This window comes from Camelus bactrianus, chromosome 17 (assembly GCF_048773025.1).
Source record: "Camelus bactrianus isolate YW-2024 breed Bactrian camel chromosome 17, ASM4877302v1, whole genome shotgun sequence".
NCBI lineage: Eukaryota > Metazoa > Chordata > Mammalia > Artiodactyla > Camelidae > Camelus > Camelus bactrianus.
Genome location: NC_133555.1, coordinates 15,578,710 through 15,600,533, shown reverse-complemented (window position 1 = coordinate 15,600,533; position 21,824 = coordinate 15,578,710). Strand labels below are relative to the sequence as shown.

Below are 21,824 nucleotides of genomic sequence, written 5' to 3'. Positions count from 1 at the left end.
AAAAGGACCCCAATGATGCAAAAGTAAAACACACTTCAAAAGAATTTTCCAGGACAAATATTGCATGGCACTTCCCAGCCTGGGATGAAGACCAGATTTCCAAAATTGGCAAACCAAAATATTATCTTCACTCTCTGAGGTAATTATAATTGTGTCCGTAGGAAAGGTGGTAAACAAAGAAGCCTGCCTTTGAGTTTCTTACCTAATGCAGCAAGGTTTTCTTGCTCCTGACTCTTTTCCAAAGAGGCCATCATTTTCGAATATGTATCAGTCCACCAAGGATCATACTCCAAAACCTGTTTAATGGCCTCATCTTCAAAAAAGTCAGCTCTGGGGAAAGAAAAATATTGAAGGGGCTGGTTACATAGAAATGGGCTGGTTTTCACTTTTTAAAATTTTACCTTACCTCATCACACTTGCACTAGAAATACAGACTAATTCAAAGTACATTTCGAGGAAAGACTAAGCACTCTATTTACTTTCTTTGTGGTTACTAATTGTCATAAAGTGAAAAGTAATCATCAGATTAAAGGGCTGTTTGACTTCGGGGTCTCTTTGGACAGAAGGTACGGGGAAGACCTGTCATACCCTCAAGTTTCATGCCCTCTACCGCAGCCATGCGGGGTGAAGAGAACCTGAGCACAAAACGGACTGAAGCCTGGCACTTGTGCAAGATTTGCAAACATCCCAGATCTGGGTTAGACTACTGATAAGGAAAGAACCTTTTAACTTCACCAACAAAAAAAAACACACACACATGAGGAGAATGTTTAAGCTACTACATATCCACAGAGGTCTCACACTCACACACACACACACACACACACACACACACACAAGTACATACCTTACTTTTTAGCCTCTGCACTCATGTCTCCTACCACGATGCAATCTATTTTATTTAGCTATGATAAACTTAATAGTACCTTAATTTAAAACTACTGCAAAAGATAAAAAGCATCCTTTGTAGGGACAGAAAATTAAATTTTCCTGTACTTTATCAGTTTTAACTAAGAAAAAATAACTGTTACATTCAAAATATACTCTTGGGGGACACTTATTTCAGAAACTATACTATCTTGCATTCAACACTTGAAATTGGTATTCTTGGGAGAAAAATGACCAAAAAGTATAACTCATGGTGGAAATTTTATTTATACTTCAGTTAACTAGAACCTCAAGGCAGTGGTTGTTTTGACAAATTGGATTTTCTATCTGACAGTTTTATGACCTTAAATATTTTTTTCTTTCAACTGAGATATTGATATCTTTTTAAAATTAGAAAGATCATAGATAACTTAGTTCTTCTGATGTACCAAGCACTGCATTAAGTGCTTTTCATCCATTATTTCCTTGAATCCTCACACCACCTCCACAGGCAGGGGGTGGTATTAATACTCCCCTTTACATAGGTGGAAACTGAGGGTCAGAAAAGTGGTATACTGTGGCTAAGGTCAAAGAACCAGTAAGAAGTGTGGCCAAGATTTATACTTACTTAAGTTTTAGCATGAATCCAAGCTATTAACCGATAAAAACATTCTATTTTTATGACTGAGGAAATAAAGTACATATTGAACAAAACTAAACAGCAATTATCTTTAAATAGTAATTCTCAATATCAATATTTGTCACTGTCAGGCGGCTGCCCCAGATTCTGGCCTTGACAGTTTGGTAAACGATAGTGCCCTTTGCAAAGACAGGAGTACGGGATGTTAACAGACATGAGTGGAGAGGGAGTGGCTTCTGCTTGGGACAGGTTGCTTGAGGTGCCCTTGGAGGACATACAGAGACCTGTCCACCAGGCAGTCAGAGATGCAAATCTGATGCTCAAGAGAGAGACATGGGAGTCACAAGCATTTAGACAGCTACTGAGGCCAAAAAGGACAGAATCGCCCAGGGAGAACCCGCCAGAGTGCAAGAAAAGGGGGTCGAATGCTGGAGCACCGAGGACATTTAAGTCAAGGGTAGAAGGAAGCAAAGTCCATCTGAAAAGATGCTGCTTTCTCCCCTAGGAGACAAATTGTGGGGGGGAAATGGTTTTGTAAAAGAGTATCGCTACCAGTATCTTCATGCCCCCTACCAAAAAATTTCAAAATGTTTTAAGTGATTATTTGGAGCAAAATCTCACTAATACAGTCCCTAATCTAAACAGTGATGGTTTATTCTTTATACCACCCAAGATCTGAAGTTGACGGATGTTCTACTTTCCAGAATAAATTATTTTCAAGTTTTTAAATGCCATTAATTCAACATTCACCGAGTGCCTTCTACGTGCAGCGTCAGGAAGGTGAAGACCAGGAAGACAAACTCCCTGCCCTTCCAGACTCCAGAACCTAATGGGAACCGCAGACACAAACACAGAATGTCATAAAACGATGCGGTAAAAACAAGATGAGCTATAACACACGAGCACGTCCTAGGCCAAGCTGGAAGGAAGGCTGCTGGGGGTGAGCCCAGCCTTAAAGGATAAGTAAAAGTTATTCAGGGAAAGCAGGACAGGGGAAGAAAACAGCCGGCAAAAGGATACCAGGAGTAAAAAGGGTGTGAAAAGCAGAACAGTACAGGTGGGGAACTGCACACATTCATTACTGCTGTAGAGTGACACGTGGGCAGGGGACAGGAAAAGAGCCGCTACAAAGGCAGGCAGGGTTCAGATCACAGAGAACTTTCTACTCTATGTTAAGAAGTTAGGAGCTTACGCTTTAAGCAAAGGAGAACCCAGTAAGGGTTTAAGTAGATTTTCACATCTAATACCTAAGACATCACGCAGGTGGCTTTATGGTTGATGGACCTGCAGAAGTGCAGGCTGCAGTGAGAGAGACCAGCGGGGCGGCTGCAATAAGCCAGACACAGATGAGGGTCAGGAACAGACAGAGTGAAGGAAAGAATAAAGAGATAAAAGACAATTTCAGGATTAACTGGAAGTACGGGATAAGAAAGAAGTCAAAGATGAATCCCAGGTTTCTTACCTGGGTGACTGGGATGAAAAACAGAGCACCTCACCAAGCAGAAAATTCAGGGAAGGCTTTACAGGTAAAATGACGAGTTAGATTTTGAATATGCTGAAATAGAGGGGTCGGTGACACGCCCAGTCACTCTCTAAACCCTTAACCTGGCTTTTCTTCAGAGCACTTAACACAATCAAAATACCATCTCCTTCCCCACTAAAGTAAGGCCCATGAAGGGACTTAACACTGCCCGGCACGTAAGTCACCCAAACAAGTATCTGTTGAACATGTAAATGCATAAATGAAAGACTGAATAAACGACATTTTATTCCAGGGCTTTTTTTCTAAGCCTGATATTTTGAATAAAACCCCACCTTGGAAGTAGGTGATCCTCTTCTCAGCCTTATAATTACTACTTGTCATTTTGAAATCTCCTCAGTAAACCCAGAAGCCTGATCAGTATACCAACTTCTTTAATAAATATATAGCACTGTAAATTACAGTTTAATATAGCACCCGGATCAAGAGGTACAAACTACTATGTATAAAATAAATAAGCTACAAAGATATACTGTATAGCATAGGGAATATAGCCAATATTTCATAATGACTTTAAATGGAATATAACCCATAAAAATTTTGAATCACTATGTTGCACACCTGAAACTAACATAATATTGTAAGTCAATTATACCTCAATAAAAAATAAATAAAAGAGGGCCTTCTCTTATTCCAAAAAAAGAACCCCCAAATGCTATGCTATCTTGTCCCTTTTCTCATCTCATAGATATTTTGAATGTTGGCTAAATTATTTTTCTCCTAAAGAAGGAAATAAGTGAGAGTTTATGAACTGGTTGAAATAAAAAATATGCCGACAATTAAAAAACAATTTCCTGGGAAAGAAAAAAACACCACATTCATCATGAGAAATATGAAAACTTAGCTATAATAAGCAAAAGAGGAAGGACTATTAAGAATTGTTTCAAGATGTCATCAATGTATTTTATTGTAAAAATAATATTCGAAAGGAATTATAAATGGCAAGAAATGGATAATTAAAAAATAACTGTTTATGGATCATCTACATGCCCAGCACTCTGCTGGGCTGCAAAACAAAGTGGGGGAAAGGCACACACTGGCATCCAGATTCTACAACAAACGATTTTAAAAATAATAATAATCTCAGGTCCATCTATATGTGCCTTTGAAACATACAAATTTTTGTATATAATCAATTTACCTCACTATGTTGTGCTTTAGGGTGAAATTAAAATTAGTCTTTCTCAAGCTCCTGAAAAACCTGACAACATGAAGACACATGACTTTGAAGGACAAGACAAACAACTTGAAAAGGTCATATATTACACTAACATAATAGCTAATGTGTTATGTATTGCACATGCATATCACACATGCATATTACATGCACATATACAAATGTGTAATATAATACATGCAATGCATTTTCTGCATAGCAGATAAGAGTTTAAAGTAAACCTTTTCTTCTACCGTATTAACCGTTAAGAACAACAAAAAAAGCACTGAGCTAAAAAATTTTAACTGAAAATTTGAAAGTATTTTACTCGCCCTTCATTTAATATAATACATTTAGGTGAGTCAGTCAGCTCCTATAAATAATGAGTAACACAAAAATTACAATTAGCCAAAGTCTTATCCCTACCAGGAAAGTCACAAAGAACTTTCCCCTCAGGACTCCCACTCTCCAACTTGCTCGTGACCAAATTTAAACCACCGGTTTAAGAACAACTCTTCCTTTAGAAGTGCAATGAGTATTTCATGCATACTACGAAAAGAAGTGTGCTTCTAGGTAAAGAAACAGAAGACAGAGAAAAATACGGGCTGCTTATAATATCACACTGCTAACTATAAATTTCAATTTCTTAATTCTCTCAGGCCATATAGCTATTCTTCTAGTTTAGAAGAGATAGGCAGTTGTGCTAACTAAGCTCCCTCCCACTTGAAATTTCAGTCTTGTAAAGCTCATTCTGTTTTCATGCTTGTCCAGGAAATCTGCTGACAATGAAATTTCCACTTTAAATATTCAGCATGATTTTAAATAGGTTTCTTCAAATTATTCTTCAGTGGACCTTCAAAATCACAGTTGGAGAGATAAAGGTAATTAGAAATGGCAATGTCAATGGAGTGGAATCTCTCAGATGTCCTCCAAAATGTAACATACCCAGTCTTACCCAGTTTCCCTTAGGGTGCTGAACAGTCCCCACCATTCATCACTACACATCACTCAGTGCATCTGCACATCACAAGATACATTTCTGCCATTCCAATTAGTCTCCCACTGTGTCACAGGAGATAGACTGCTAATCACAAGAGCAACAGCAGTTAAACTGAAATGCTGTACATGAAAAGCAAACACAAAATGACAAATGGAAAGACTTTTCAAGTACTGGCCAAGCCACTCAGTAGTGGTGTGACCTTGGGCAAGTCCCTTAACCTCCTTTCCTCAGCTGTTGTGAAAACTGAATTAAATAATCCTTTGAGAGCACTTGGAAAGCTGAAACCAGTATACGAACCTAAGAGAGTATGATGATTACAGCTGTATATATAACAGTTCAAAAACTGTTGGCCCAGAGCTTGGGAAGAATGATAATTGAGGTCTACATCAAAACACCACTCACATCCTCAGAAAGGCAAACACCCAAGAGGCCTGGGGACAATCACGTCTTTGGAAGAAGAGCTGTTGTCATAGCCAATGAGAGACATCAAAATTCCCCCTCAAGTGATTATTTCCCTGTCCATTAATCAGATTTGTTCCATAGGCAAATATAAGCCTGCCAGAGATGCGTGATGGCTAAAGACACAATCAATGCAGGTGGGAAACATAGAAAAACTTAAAATTGGATTTTATTATTCCCTAACCCAGTGAATAATTATTGGATATTTTGAAACAGATCCTTAATTACAGGTGCTACTGGACAAAAATGTTGGGAAAACCCTGCAATGGCCAAGAAACACGGGACATTTGGATTCATATTCTTAAAGAAATTGAGAGACATTTTCATTTATTTATACCATCATTCACAACAGAGAGTATTCTGAAAAGAATGGTACATAGTCTCATGAATGCAGTGCTCTATTTTTAAGCCTGGTGAGAAGGAAACTCAAAGAAGTATATGAAGAGACTTCTCTGGTGCTGGAATGAGATTCTGAGAAATAATATCTTATGAAGACCATACACGTATAACAACTGTAGGTTAACTCAAACGTCATTTAAGGTTTTGAGCCATCACTAGTTTCTAGAATTCAAAAAGCACATGCCTTAAAAAAAAAAAAAAGGTGCATCCTAACATAGGTAAAAAGACACTCAAAATTCTGTTGAATACTAAATGTCAAGTAAATTATTTCATCCTCAAACAACCTCAATACTTGGGCGGAGGGTATAGCTCAAAGTGGTAGAGCGCATGCTCAGCATGCACAAGGTCCTGGGTTCAACCCCCAGTACCTCCTCTAAAAAAAGTAAGTAAATAAATAAACCTAATTACCTCCACCCCCCTGCAAAAAAACAAAAACAAAAACAAAAACCCTCAATACTCACAGATAATGATCAGGGTCAAACTTGGCCAGCTCAGCAGCCAGGCGTTTCTGCCTTCGTTCAGCTGCAGGAGTGAAATCTGGATCCTTAATATCGATAACATCATTCAATTCATCCTAAGAACACTCAGGCAAGAAAGAATAATTGTTATCTCCTATTTCAGCCATGAAAAATCTAATTGTGTACAAAATGCCAAAACATAGGAAGAAACTGATCAGCAAGCTGTGATACCACCTATGACATTCAGTCACTCCAGCAAACGTTTGCTAAACACCTACTACTTGCTGTCCCTATTAATTTTCACATAGATTATCTCACTTAATCCTTAGAACAAACAAACTGATTAACATATATTAAGGCTATAAAAGTTTACCATGAAAAACATAACAGAATAAACCCTTGCAAGCAAACAGAAACATTTAATTCTCCACCCATTCCCCATTTACTCCTTGAGATTTGGAAGTTGTGAAAGGCAAGCTGAAATAAATTTCTAGACCCAAGATGGAGCTGCTCCTGCCAGGGCTGCCACATCAGCAAACCAAACGTTAAATAACTTTTGTGTCCCTGTAAATACTCCCCTTGAACACAAATCCAGTATTTCCAGTCAATCCCCTAAGGCCAAGCCAACTCTGGGCTCTATATTTATGTCCTTGTTTCTTCTCACCCCTAACAAGAATTTTTAAGGGCAATTTTGACATATATGACTTTCCATTTGAAAATTTAAAAATCTAATCCTAGGTAATAATTCAACTTTACTGTAATCATCTTCACTTAGATGTATACATAGTGACACACAGTGTATTTCCTGAGCCTAGCCCTAGAGAAACAGGTGCATTAGTAAAACGGCCTAGGATACCACATGGTCTTTCTTCTTTTGATGCAAATTACGAAAGAAAGAAACCTTGTACAAAGCAAAATATTCCTAAAGCTCTTTTTTTCTTTCTTCAGCCTTCCCATTCCTACTACCAATCGCAAGGGACAAGTAAACAAACTGGAAGCAGCTTGAAGAATACGAGCTGAAAAGAAATAAAGGGCAACAACTTGGTGAAGAGCTGCGGAGGGAGACTGTTAAAGCAGGCTTGTAAACGGCAGCCTCAACTTAGGGAGCGTGATTCCTCCAGCTCCATTCTTCTTTCTCAAGACAGTTTTAGCTATTCAGGGTCTTTTGTGTTTTCACACAAATTTTATAATGCTTTGGTTCCAGTTCTGTGAAAAATGCCGCTGGTACTTTGACAGGGATTGCACTGAATCTGCAGGCTGTTTTGGGTAGTATGGTCATTTTCACAATATTGCTTCTTCCCATCCAAGAATACAGTACATCTTTTCATCTGTTTGTGTCATCTTCAATTTCTTTCATCTTACAGTTTTCAGAATACAGCTCTTTTGCTTCCTTAGGTAGGTTTATTCCTAGGTATTTTATTCTTCTTGAAGCAATGATAAATGGGATTATTTCCTTAATTTCTCCTTCTGATATTTCAATGTTGTATAGAAATGCAACAGATTTCTGTGTATTAATTTTGTATCCTGCAACTTTACCGAATTTGTTAATGAGCTCTAACAGTTTTCTGGTGGCATCTTTAGGATTTTCTATGTATAGTATCATGTCATCAGCAATCAGTGAAAGTTTTACTTAAGAGTCGACAGCTGCAGTTCAGCAAAATCACTACAATAAAACAAACTATACAGAATCAGCCAGGGAGAGACCAGAATACAGAACTGCCCCCAACATCAAAATTTCTGCATTAAAAAAAAAACAAACTCTCATTCCTACCACAGTCCATTCAGCTCAAGTAATACCAACAACATTTAACCTAATAAGCACATTCTAGAACAATGAAAGGGCCCAGAGAACTTTTTGGAAGTTACATTCAGAACATTTTAATACTTTTAAGTATAAACATTCTAGGCAAAAACCAGATTATAGGCTGTCCCCAAACTTGGAAAAAAATTGCATTCCAAAAGCTCTTCTACAATTTACTTTTGGGAGACTTAGAATGTATTTTCCTATGGACATACTATTATAAGTAGTAGTTAGATTCTCGGGGCAGCCCACAAGTTTATTCAACTCACAATAAACTGGAAACAGAGCACTCACAATACAAAGAGTTTATAAGCAGAGCTTCCATGGGAAAGTGCTTGCAGAGTTCTGGCATAATCCATCAGAAACATCTCCTCCCGGGCAGTACCACCTGGACTCCTCCTCACCTCCTCACCTGCCTGAAATCAGCACCAAGCCCCAAAGCTGCGAGGGGCATTAAGGGAGGTATTGCGGGAGAGGACTGGCTGGATCCACAGGACTCCCCTCAGCCAGATGAGTACTGAGACCCCCTTCCTACCCATGGACCCCAAGCCCCCCTCCCCAGCATCCTTCAGTCCCCTAATTTCTTCCTTCTAGCCCCAAGGAGTTCCCTGCCCCCCACACAGCCTTCTCCTCATCCCCCTCACTTCTGAAAACAGCCTGATGAAATAGGAAAAATGTGAATTTGAAGTTAGACAAAATAGTCTAATTGTGCATCCTCTCTGAGCCTCGACTGCCTCACTGTGAATGAGCCAGAGACATGTCTGCCACGGGGCTGGGCACGAGCTTCCTCTTGCTGCTGTAACAAACTGCCATAAACGCAGTGGCTTAACACATCACACATGGAGTTCTAGAGGTCGCAAGTCCCAAGTCAGTCTCACTGGACTAAAATGAATGTGACAGCAGGGCTGGTTCTTTCTGGAGGTTCTGGGGGACAATCAGTCTCTTTGCCATTTTTCCACCTTAGAGGCTGGCTGTCCTCACTCCTGGGCTGAGAGCCCCTGATCACCACGCCTTCTCCCTGGGTACCATCATCAAACGCCTTCTCTTTTTTCACTTTGACTCTCTTACCTCCCTAAGGCCCCTTAGGACCCTGAGTTTAGATAGGTCCCAACTGGCTAATCCAGGCTACTCTCCCCATCACGAGATCCTCAACTTAATCATGTATAACGTAACATATTCACATGTTCTTGGGATTAGCACATGGCCATCTGGGGTGCGGAGGACATCATTCCGTCCCCATAGGCTGTTACAAGGATTAAATGAAATAATATGGAGAAGGTATAAGTACAGGGCTTGATCATTTCATAGTGTCAGCTGCCTTTCTCTCTGACTCCCTGCTCCATTGCTGTTCCCTGTTGCTCACTGGCTGACTTCCTACTGAGAGCCCTACCCCTCCCCTTCACCTTCCTCACTTGCAAGTAGCAATAAAGACAAAAGTGGGGGCAGATTAAAATGTCTCGCTTCATTATTTCACCTGGACCAGATATAAGGTCACCAACGGGGTGTAATCTTTCAGACTCACATTTCAGAGGGTAACTGGACTGAAGTAACCACAAACATTTCAAAACACTAATTGCCTCAAGAATAAACCCAGACCTCTCACTGCAGCTCAAAGTTCTGCATAATCTAGCCTGTCTTGTATTTCAATCAGATCTCCTACCCACCTTTTCTGGGTTCAAATATGCCCAAGCTATACATCAGACTTCTTGCTGTTCCTGGAACTCTGGATCTTTGTGTTTTCAGTACCTTTCTCATGATTCAGGACTCAGAGCAAATGTCGCCTCCTCAAAAGGGCCTTCTTGGGACCTCCTAGCCAAAGTTGTACCCCTATCTCCCACATCACCTCCCCTTTTCCTTCACTTGTCACCATCTGAAATTATCTTCTTTATCTGTGCTTTACATGATTACTTTGTATCTCCCCACTAGAATATTCCCTGAGGGCAGGGATCTGGTCCTCTTTCTTTCTCACTGTACCCCCAGCACTGGGCCTGGTGTTCAAATCACTCATTCAGCAAACAGTGGGCCTGTTCTGAGCTAGACGCTGTTCTGGGTGCTGGAGGCCCGGAAATAAACACACAGATGAGGTCCCTGCTCTCCTCCTCTCCCTCCTCTCCAGACTCAGCTCGTACCCTGCAGACCATGGACACCCACAGCAGTGCAAGCCCCGCACAGGCCTGTCCTTTGCACGAGCATCTGCAGAGGCCCTGTGCAAACTGGACCCTCAAGAGAAACTGGAACTAACTAAAAAGTTTAAAGTTAGCTTAAGGTAGTGAAACCTGTCTAAGGCATCAGTCAACCAAAGGGAAGGCAGAAAAGAGGATGGGAAATGTTACACCGCAGCAGGGTGAATGTGATTCTCTCTCCTTTGTTTTTAAAGCATTACTATGGTCACCGCTATTAGAGCTATTGAAAGACAGACTCTGCCAAGAAAAGGTCATACGGGATTTAAATCAGGCTAATGTAAATTCAGCAGAGCGAAGGCAGAGACTTTCCAGAAAGAAAGTGAGAAACTGTGTGCCCATCAGGCCAGTAGGTCTCCTGGCAACAGCAGCCTCAGGTTCCCAGTGTAGCTGAGGGAAGGAAAGGGCCAGCAAAGGGCCAGCGAGCCAGCGTCCTGCGGCTGCTGGCAGCGGTGGTCCCGGGAGCTTGCTGGGTTGGCGCCCAGAAACTCTAGGATTGTTGCTGCTGGCAGCCACCGCCGCCAGGAGCCTGTTGTGAAGTCCTGACTTGCTGACTTGGAGCAGCCAGGGCAGTATTCCAAAGGCGCCCTGTGGCTGGCAGCGATTTGAGAAAGGAAAAAAGACTGTGTGTGTGTGCACGCGCGTGCACGGGTGTGTGTATGGAGGGGTGACAAAGAATTTGTTTCAGCAAAAAATATTTTTACTTTCTTCTCAGTACCAGTATAAAATATAAAAGTTCACAAGCAAACTCTCTGTAAATGGCTGGGGGGAAGAAATAAAAACTGTACCCCCTCCCCCGCAATATAAAGGTTAAATTATTCAATTCAGGGAAGATACCTGGGTATTGGAATTATGGATGATGTTTTATGTTCTTTGTTATATTGTATTTTCATAATGAATATATATTGCTTTTATCATCAGGGAAAAATGAAGCTATATTTCATTTAATGAGGGGAAAAAAGAGACTGTAGAAATACTAGTAAAATTCAAGTAGACAACAAAACTTTATGGATAGTTTCTCATCCAAAGATAGAACTAGAGGAACTATAAACTTATGAGAAAAACATCTTCTCACTACTTGAGAAAATGGTGGTTTCTTAAATACTTCATTTTGAAACAGAAGAAGTCTGGGGCAGCACCCTGTACTCAAAGCTCTTATTTATGCAGTAAGGGTCTCACCTCCCTCCAGCTGTTTTACTTGTAGAAAAAGATCTTACATGGTACTCTTACATGATCACTCAGCTTTTAACCACGTGATAGGAATGTCACAAATAGAACTGCCACAGAACTCTGCAGGGAATACCAACTATGTAGGATTTTTGTGGCACTATCTCATGAAACACATCTACATTGACAACTCAGAGCGAGTGTCCTTCAATTACTGGCATCTTGGTTCACATATGAGTTTCAAAAGTTCTGATATTTCTTCATTGTCAGGAAGGACACCAGAGACCACATATTTAATTCATATGAGAAAGCACAAGGGTCTTTAACGACTACATTGGTTTGTCTGCTGTAAAATGCACATGCAAAAGTGGTGAGGCCCTGATGGAATACCAACATGGAGCTGATTCCCAAGGGCCCAGCAGCTGTTAGCTGCCACTGCACAGTCACTGAAGGTCCATGTGGGTCACTCAAGGCCCCTGGAGAGAAGTGAGCTTTGGGATTCAGATTTTGAAAAGTTCAGAAAAGTAACATGGTGTACACACATACCACATTTTCTTTAACCCCCTGTAAGAAGTCTGGGGCAGCACCCTGTACTCAAATTCATTACTCTTTCTACAGCAAAATCTTTGAAAATGCACACTAAGTGGGATCAAAAAACACCCCCGTAAAACCATTTAAAGACTCACATCAGTTCAGATCAGGTTTTGTCATCAAACTCAATATGAAAAACTTTTAGCTTCAGAACTTTCTGTGATCCCTGTACGGCACATGTGGGGTTATACACCTGTACTGTTAGCAGTATTACTATTTATATTATCTTTTAGAATTTTCTCAAGTGCACACTTTGTTTTCCCCTACACTGAGGAAAATACACATTCAAACGGTTTGGAACAACAATGTTCATTCAATTAAAATTTGAAGAACAGCTTAATGATTTTAGACAATGTAGCTAAATGTTCGGGAATAATAAACATTAAATTCAATGGTTTCTTTCTCAGGGGAAAACAGACAGGTGCAGTCAGGAAGAGATACACAGGGCTCCAAAACACGAGTATGGTTTTATTTTTTAAACTGGGTAACAGGAATCTAGAGATTTGGTGCATTAGTTAAGACATTCAAAAAGATTTAAAAAAAAATTTCTTAGTAACTTTTTTCTTAAACCAACTTAACAATTTCAATAGATACAAGAACTTCTGACTTCACAGGGACTTGGCCTAGGCTCACATCATGGCATCCCTGCATCTTCTCGGCAACATGGCAGAAGCCCCTCCTCAACAGCAGCAGCAATTAAGAAACCAAGTTCCCTGGCCTCAGGAAGCACTTTCAATCCGAACTTACAATCTGTCCTCAGCCTGTGACTTTTCTCTCATTCATTTATAGCTTCAGATGGGCAAGCCCAAAACAGACTGACCACAAACGAGCTCTGCCAAACAACTGAGGTCCATTTGCTGTCGTTTCTCCTGTAGAAAAAACTGACTCTATTCTTGTCTACGTCTACCTCAGAGACCACCAGGAAATGTGATGAGGGAGAGAGAATGTGGAGAAACCATAATTCAGCAGAAAAGCATGTAAGGTTTTTGAAGTAAGTATCTCATCAGCATTATTTGCTTGTAAGTAAATTCCAATTTTGTTCCCTTTAAGGAGCCTTGAGAGCATTTTACATTTCTCAAGGGCAGAGGTTTTTCTAGCATCCTATTCTTTTTTTCAGAGTTTTCACAATGTAGCATCTCCTTCAATTTTCTAAATGGCCTTATAAAGTAGGTGAGCAAATTTAATCACTATTTTACAGAGGAGATGAAACTTATTTGTGGTCAAATAATTGGCCTGCACCTCAAATCTAACCAGAGGTAGAAGTGGGCCTAAAATACAGGTCCTTGACTTTTCCTCAGCAGACTCAAATATGTCTTACTATAATAAACTACATTCTAAGCAGGCTTAACATCCTCTACCCAGACAGGGATGACGTAAAAACAACAACAACAACAACAACAACAACAACAACAACAACAAATCTGTTCACCAATGCTTCCTTCATTTAAAAAAAAACAAAAAACATAAGACCCCAAATTAGCAGTTCACAAACATTTTCATCATGTAACATTCTAGGTATACGTTTTCCATAACGTTAACAACGTTAAGTACAAAATCATCCAAAATCTCTCCTCTCCATTTTATTAATGAAGTAGAATTTCTGACATTGTCTGAGGAAGAGAAAGAGCGATGTCATTTAGCCTAACCAATAAATGATCAGATTTCAACAAGAGATTACATTCAACTCCCATGAAAGTAAATGGACAAGAGTGCCTACCAAGTATATCAAGAAATAAACAGTTTGAGCAAAAGACTCAAATCCATTCTCACCAGGAATAGTCTGGCCCATTTAAATAAAAGAACAGAAGAGACATCATGCCGTACGTAGTACATGATTTTCATTTTTTAGAAGTATCAAACATAAAGCTTTTCAGGAAGTATGAGGAGAGAGGGGTTTGGTTCTGTTTTGTATTCTGGAAACTTCATGCCCAGAATAACGAATGACATGGAGAAAAAAGAAAGGACCAGGACATCTTCCACCTGCAAGGGCAGTTAAGACTGGGCAGCACAGCCAGCGCAACGGCAGGGAGTGAACATCTGTGTAATGACTATATCCCAGGAGCTGAGCTTTGTGCTCTAAATACATCACCTTCTACAATTGTTATAAAAAAAACCCCAAGTATGAGCAGAACTGAAGTTAAAATATGCAAATCGTAAAACCCTATACACTAAGGTCTTTTAGAAAAACATACCTGCAACCGCTGAAACACTCCCGATCGTAAGTTCCCAAAACCATAGCGGCACTCCGGATTCAAAGCACTCTCCGGTACCTCCTCATAGGGGGACTGTTCAACTTCCCAATCGAACTCTTCATCATCGTCATCTTCTACTCCTTCCTCAGAAACCTCAGAAGCACCTAAATGTGTGAAATTCTAATTTGTTAAAGCACTGGATTTCCTAGGCACAACCTGGGGAAGGAAAAGTATAGGGGGAAAAAATGCCTGTTCATGTACCCCAAAAGACACACACAAGAATATGCGTAGCCCTGCTATCCTTTTTTTTTATACTGAGCTATAGTTAATGTACAAGATTATGTTCAAGTGTACTACATAATGGTCTGACATTTGCAAACATAATGAAACGATCACCATGGTAAGTCTAGTAACCACCTGTCCCCACGTAGCGTTATTACACTACTCTTGACCATGTTCCTCATGCTGTATATTACATTCCCATGACCTACTTATTATATAACTAGAGGTTTGTACATCTCAGTTCGTTTCACCTATTTCACCCACTCCTAGCCTCACTATTCTTATTAGCCAAAGAAAAAAAAACTGGAACCGACCCAATGTTTCATCAGTAGCAGGATAAATAAATAATAAGTGCAATGAGAGCAAACAGACCTCAGCTATATATGAATAAATCTCACCAAAATCTTAAGTGAAAGAAGCCAGACAAAAAAAACAAAAAAACAAAAAACAAAAAAACAGCTACTGTATGAATTACATACACAAGTCAAAAAGTGGCAAAACAGAGGCAGTGGTTACTGCAGAGAGTAAGAAAGGAGAAGTAGCCAGGAGGAGACACAGGGGAGGATTCCAGGGTGTTGGAAATGTGCCATTTCTTGACCAACGTGCTGTTTGCTTTACGTTGACACTGAATTGTACACTTCTGATTTTAGCTCAAGAGGCCAATATTGTGCTAAATACAGAAATGTTGTTTCAGTTGGTCACAAAACATGACTGACCTACTGGTTCAACAGAGTTGTTTAATGTCTTTAAATTATGTGTCACCAAATGAGCTATTTTCACATGCTGTCACACAACCTCCTTATCTTGTCACCTCAAGTATTTACTCCAACTTCCTATTTGCCATATCCTTCTTCCTCTAGAAACACATAGCATTCTGAATATTCTGTTTATCTGTACTTCCTCCCAACTGCAATAAGCATACCTATTTCTTCCACAAGTGGTTTCGCAGTCCTGGATTTTCTTGGCGCCAGTAAAGCAGTTAACATGTTCAGTCCTTCAAAATGCTGGCCAGGAGTTTCTTTGGGCAACCGAATGGTAAAAATTCCTTAAAGACAAATTTGTTTCCTGCTTAGCTAGATTAAAAAATTCAAAGATTTCACAAATATACCCAAGAAATGGATATCTTGGTAAACTATAAATCTATTTCACAGAGCTCCAAAATTATGCCCTTATTATATAGTGAATGAATAAAACTCAACATGGAAAAAAGCTCAAACAAGGTTTTTCTAAACCACTGATTCAGCTGTCATGTCTACGAGAAATTAATCTGTTAAAGCCACAGAATGTTTCAGTCATACCCAATACCACCTTCACCTCTTGATAATACTAAAAGTTCAAGTCCCAAACTCAACTGAAAAGGCAATAGCTTAGAATCAGCCAGCAGCTACTCTTAAAATTTATTTCTGGACTAGGGGGTTAAAAAAATCAGGATATCTAATCCAATGAAGAATAGCAGTAGTTTCAAAAATACACAAAATCTTTCAAAAGGCAATGATGCCTTGATGCAGTTCTTCGATATCTCAAGAGATATATCCCTAAAGTCTGTCTAACACAGACACAAATTCCACGTATGTGCTTCTTTCCTCTCTTTGACTGGGTTCATCAGCTTCATCTAGATTCTCCCATGAATGGATTACATTATTCACTACCCTTACATTTTAAAACATTTTAGCTCTTTCAGTGTACTTAACCGTATTCTAATATATCAAATACAACTAAGCCTAAATATTTCCACATAGACAACCTTCCTAAAACCCTGTGTACTTTCAAAAGTGAACAACTTTGCTTCAGTATGCAACATATCTGCAATTAAAAGCAGATTTACTACCTAGATAGGCAGCTTCATTATATTTCATTATCACATTAGTTGTACTGTGTTATGGGTTAAAACTTTGTCATTTAACTCTTTCATTCCAACTTTCCTCCCTTACCCTAGTTCACTGAGGTCAATGAATATTCACTGAATAAATCGCACAAGAGTACACTTATTATTACACAAATGAGAGTATTCTTATTTCAGATCCAGTGACAAAGGAAAATCCAGTGACTTCTATATAAGGAAAATAAACAGTTTCAAGGCAAGCTGAAATGAAGGGCTTATGAATTAAGAGATGAAAATTCAATCAGCCTTTAAATGCCCCCTATGGAAAGTTCTCTCTCTCCTACACGTAATTAAATTTTAAGTTTGAAAACTGTACAAGAAAAATTTGATTCACAGCTTACAAAAATCATCCATATCTTTTCTGACAGGCCACCTCCCATAACCTAACTTTAACTTTTAAACAGTTACTAAATGGAGGAAGGAGTAGAAAACAAAACTTCTAGAAAACAGAGCCAGAGTATTTAACAAATTTAACTCTGAAGAATATTGTGAAGTACTTTAAAGGACTGAGGAAACAGTAATTGCTAAGAAATCCATGAATTATAGGCTCTGGACATTAAGAAACAATAAAGAGTGACAGGGACAGATAGCACCTGCCACACACCCAAAGGTCCCTACAGTATCTGGAGATTATTATGTAACTACTCTAACACGAAGAATCCAAAGGAAAAAACTAACAAAAATTCCAAAGGCAGTACCTTTATCTGCATCATAGGATCCCTGCTCACTTCCATTTTCTACAATTCTTCCAGGAAGGGTTAATCTGCAGATTTAATAAAAGGTCTCATGAAGTCCTTAAATTATAAAGTATCATAAGTGGCCATCAGTGATAGCATACATCTACCAGTGAAATCTGTTAACCATTTTAAAAGGAAATTCCTTGGCTTTTAAATTTTACAAAGTAAGTAACTTAGATGTCTTCACTAGCTAAGAAAAAAGAAAACAGAAATGACTCATCTTTCTGTTTGAATACTCACTAGTTACTCATAAAATAGATACTTGAAAACAAAAGCCACAATAAATATAAGTTACCACTACATGATAGTACTTTCCCCTTCCTAATGAGAGTTATTTATATACCTGTTGCCTGACACAGCAGGGGCTGAATAAAAGAGTACAAACTGGTTTCCAAAAAAAAAAAAAGAACCAAAAATGAGAAAGAATAAGAACCAACAGAAGTAATTGTTTACACTGGGCAAATTACCACTTAGAAAAAAAAAAAGCAGAAAGCAAAAGTGTTTTTCTCAAATCTCATTATTACTATATAGGGATTTCCCCCTTTTCTACTAAAGGACATGAACTGATTTCCCTGTTCGCAGTTTTATCCTGGGTCAGTCAGTCTTCCACTGAGGCCCCCAAAAGAATTTTTCTAAAACAGAAAGCTGATTGTCCCTTTTCTATGGAAAAAGCTTCTATGGCTGCTTGACACCGACTAAATAACTTAAACTCATCAGTACTACGTATCAGGCCAGCTCCTTTTCATTCCAAACTTAAAATATGAACCTCCTTTACTCCCATATCCTCCTTCCCTTGTTTCCTATTCCAACACCAACATCATCATCATCATCATCGAAGCTGGCAGACCCCAAAAGGGCCAGGGCTTTACAACCTAGTTACCTTTGATCTCAATGTTTCCTGGAGGTACGACATTTTCTGAACAAAACATCCCTTCTAAACCCAGCGTAAGAATTCAGTTACGAATAAACTGGTTAGTTATAATGGGTACAAACACTGACTTTACTATCAGAATCTGAATTGAGTCCCAGTTCTGCCATTTAACAGTTCTGTAACCTTCTTTGTACAAGTTAATTCACTTCAAGGCTCATATTCCTCATCAATAGAAAGGGGGAAATAACAGAATCTGTCCTACACTTACCGTGAGAAACAAATAATGCCAAATGCCTTGTGACAGGTACAGTAGGCAAGCACCCAGAAAACGTAAGGTATTATTATCAACTCCCTTCTCCTAAACTCTCTGCAAGTGTAGAGTTAAATTCCTAATGCATGATGGAGAGATCATATTTGTTCACAGATCAGCTTCCCTGCTACATTCTCAATTCTTCAAGGAGAGCAGTGACATTTTGCCTTTAGCATTCTGCAGCAAACTGTATTTTCAAAGATGACCCACCTCACATCACTCCTCCCAATAGTGAATCTATGTCTGCTCCCCTTAAAATTGAGTGAGATTCTGGAACTGTTTTAACCAATGCAATATAGCAGAAGTGACAGTGTAATTTCGGAGGTTAGGTTATTACAGGTGATACGGATTCTCCCTGGAACATGTGCACTTAAACTTCCAGCTATTACAGTAGTGGTCCAGCTCCATGAAGGAATCACAAACCAGACCATGAAAAGAGATCACATAGGGAGGTCCTGAGACTACAAGAAAAGAGATTCCCTCCTCTGCCCATCTTATCAGTCACCAGCTACTTTGGCCCTTCCTGTCCCAGGTCCAGCTACCATGCGACTATAACTAAATTGAAGACCTCCAGCCAGGACAGCCCAAACAAGCTCTTACCAAATTCTTAATGCAGAAAAACCAGGAGAGGGAGTTAAATGATTGTTTTACATCATTGGGTTTGATCAATTATTTGGCAACAGGTTAACTGCAACAGTAGGTCCCATTAATAAATAATAATACCTACTATTTATTGAACACATAGTTAATTACCAGGCATGGTAATAAGGACTACGCAGGCATTATCTCAATTTTCACATCAACTCTTCAAGAGCACTAGTATTAGTCCCATTTTACAGATTAGGAAGCTGAGACTGAATAATGTGCCAAAAGTCAAAGAATTTTAAGTGTGCTGAGACCCACATGTGCCCAACTCCCAAGCCTCTGCTGCCCAAGGAATGGATGAATTTGTATAGAGTATTCTTTACATTGCTTCACACATAGCCTCTTATTTTGTCTTCATCAAAACTCCCAAACTTAAGCAAGTGGCTTTTATACTCAAATTTTTATTTTACTATATTTGCTTTATTTTATGATCCTATCTCATTTAAGATCTTTTCTCTGAGCCTCTGATCCCTCATTTCTAACACAGGTAAACAACAGAGCCTACTTTACAGGACTATCCTAAAATCACATGATATAATTCACATAAAGCACTAACCTGGAGTAAAACTTCAATAAATATTTGCTAACACCATCATCATCATCATCCTATTCTTCATGTTTTGGCTTAAATATCACCTCTTCAGAAAGGCTTTCCCTAGCCACTTTATATAAACCCAGGCTCCCATTTACTCTCTATTAGGGCACTTTATTTTCCTTCAGGGAAATTACCACAATTCGTAGTTACATGCTTACTTGTTCATTTATTGTTTTTCTCTCCCCCTTAGACCGTAAACTACAAAAGACACTAGTACATCCCCAATACTGAAAACAGAACCTGGAACATAACATTAGCTTGATAAATCAAGCAAAGAAGTGAATGAGTGAAGAAAGAGGGCTATGCAGGTATTCAAGCAGGTGGATTAAGTTAAAGCCTAATGGATATCAGAGTAAAACTGCAAAGGAACCAGCTTGACTCAAGAGGAATGTCTGTATTCTGAAAGTACTTGGGCAGGGAAGACAGGCTAGAACCACACTTGAATGAGAAAGATGAGAATGGATTCTCCCTCTGCAGAAAAGAGAGAACAAGGTATTGACAATGTTGAGGAAGAATAATCTGGTAGTGTCTTTAGTAAAATGGGGCTAATAATAATGTCTATCTCCAAGGATCGCTGTGCAGGCAGAATGATAATGCGCAGAAGCAATTAACCCCCCCCCCCCCACTGAAACCCACTGCTTGCGCGCCATCCAGAAGGGGGGTACTAAGTGTTAGCTGTTACCACTGCTGTTATGGTTCTGCAAGGAGAAAAATGCAAACTGACAGGTGGTGAAGGCCCCTCACTGAGGCTTGGTGGACGACAACCACAAAGAAGGGGCAAAATTAGATAAATAGAAAAGGAGCAGACAACGAGGAGGTAGGAGAGACTACTCTGGCGTCAACGGAGCCAAGGAGGGCAAAAATTTCAGATAGCAGGGAGCAGTCAGCCAAGGGGTCTGGAAACAGAACGTGGACTGAGAAAAATCAAACGGACCGGTCAGGTAGGAAGTCAGAAGGCGCTGTCCCAGGGCAAGAACTAACACAGAGCTAAAAGAAAAATGAAAAGGAGGCAAAAACTAGGGAGACAGGACAGACACTGTAAGGTGATATGGTCCCAAACTCCACGTTTTAAAGTGGCTCCGCAATCTCTTCCATGGGGGGGGGGGGGGGGCTGTAAGAATGCTCAAGAAGGGTATGAACTTCTGCAGCATCCAGAGCAGACGCCTCGAACGGTTCGCTTCCTAGGCACCTGCTGCGGAGACCTCAAAAAGGCAGTAATGACGCCGAGAAGTGCTCCCTTGTCCTTTCAGCCTCCCTCGATAGGCAGTTATTCAATGAGTGAAGGAATGAATGAATGCCCAAAACACGCTCTTCCCAGGGCCAGACACCCAGAACTCGCCTGAGAAAGTACGGCTTGGCGTAGAACTTGAAGTCGACCCCCTCGAAGTAGACGTCGAACTCAGAGACCCGGGCGTAGGGCACGCGGATAGCGATAGTCAGGAAGTTGGAGTCCTGGCTGAGGTCGAACGCCGGGGTAAGCATCGCCGCACCAGACTCGGGTGCCCAAACTGCTCACTCTCGCAGCCGCCACGGTCCCGCCACTCAAACTCTCCAACTCCGCGCGCTGAAGTACCAGATCTGCTAGGTACGGCGCTTCCGGCGCGAGACGGAAGTGCTCGTGCGTGAGAGGAAGTCCCGCCCCACGCCGATCTCCATGGAGACGGGACTCGGTTAGTCGGGAGGGGGACCTGGTGAGTAAGGCTTTGTGAGTAGAAACTGAACCCAGGGCATACTTGGAAGAACTTCGACAGGAGTTCGCCTTAGACCCACCAAGCCTCTTTGGAGGTTCTTACGGATGATTTTAACAGCTTTGGCTTTGCAGGCAGTAAGACCTGCGTTTGAATCCTGTCTCGCCAATTCCCAGCTGTAAGACCTTGGAAAACATAGAAAACCTCTCCAAGCTTCAGATAGCTCTTCTATAAAATGAGAATAGAACCTAGCGGCACAGACGTGATGTGAGGATAGCATGAAATTATGTACAACGTACGTAACAACGTACCTGGCAAGTTGTCAATGCCCGGTGTGTTAGAGCAGTCACCGCAGTAGCCACAG

At 40.2% G+C, this 21,824-nt stretch overlaps 1 protein-coding gene across 1 annotated transcript in view; it reads right to left on the bottom strand.

The window, feature by feature from the left end:
- SHQ1 (SHQ1, H/ACA ribonucleoprotein assembly factor) overlaps positions 1-21,393 on the bottom strand; it is an 88,710-nt gene extending 67,317 nt beyond the window's left edge. Inside the window, exons 1-6 of the mRNA XM_010970593.3 lie at positions 21,112-21,393; positions 17,313-17,377; positions 15,655-15,777; positions 14,451-14,614; positions 6,523-6,635; positions 203-330 (exon numbers count right to left, since the gene is read on the bottom strand). Of these exons, the coding sequence (XP_010968895.2) occupies positions 203-330; positions 6,523-6,635; positions 14,451-14,614; positions 15,655-15,777; positions 17,313-17,377; positions 21,112-21,254 (736 nt within the window). The 5' untranslated portion in view covers positions 21,255-21,393. The remainder of the gene's footprint in view (positions 1-202; positions 331-6,522; positions 6,636-14,450; positions 14,615-15,654; positions 15,778-17,312; positions 17,378-21,111) is intronic.
- Between the last annotated feature and the right edge of the window lie 431 nt (positions 21,394-21,824).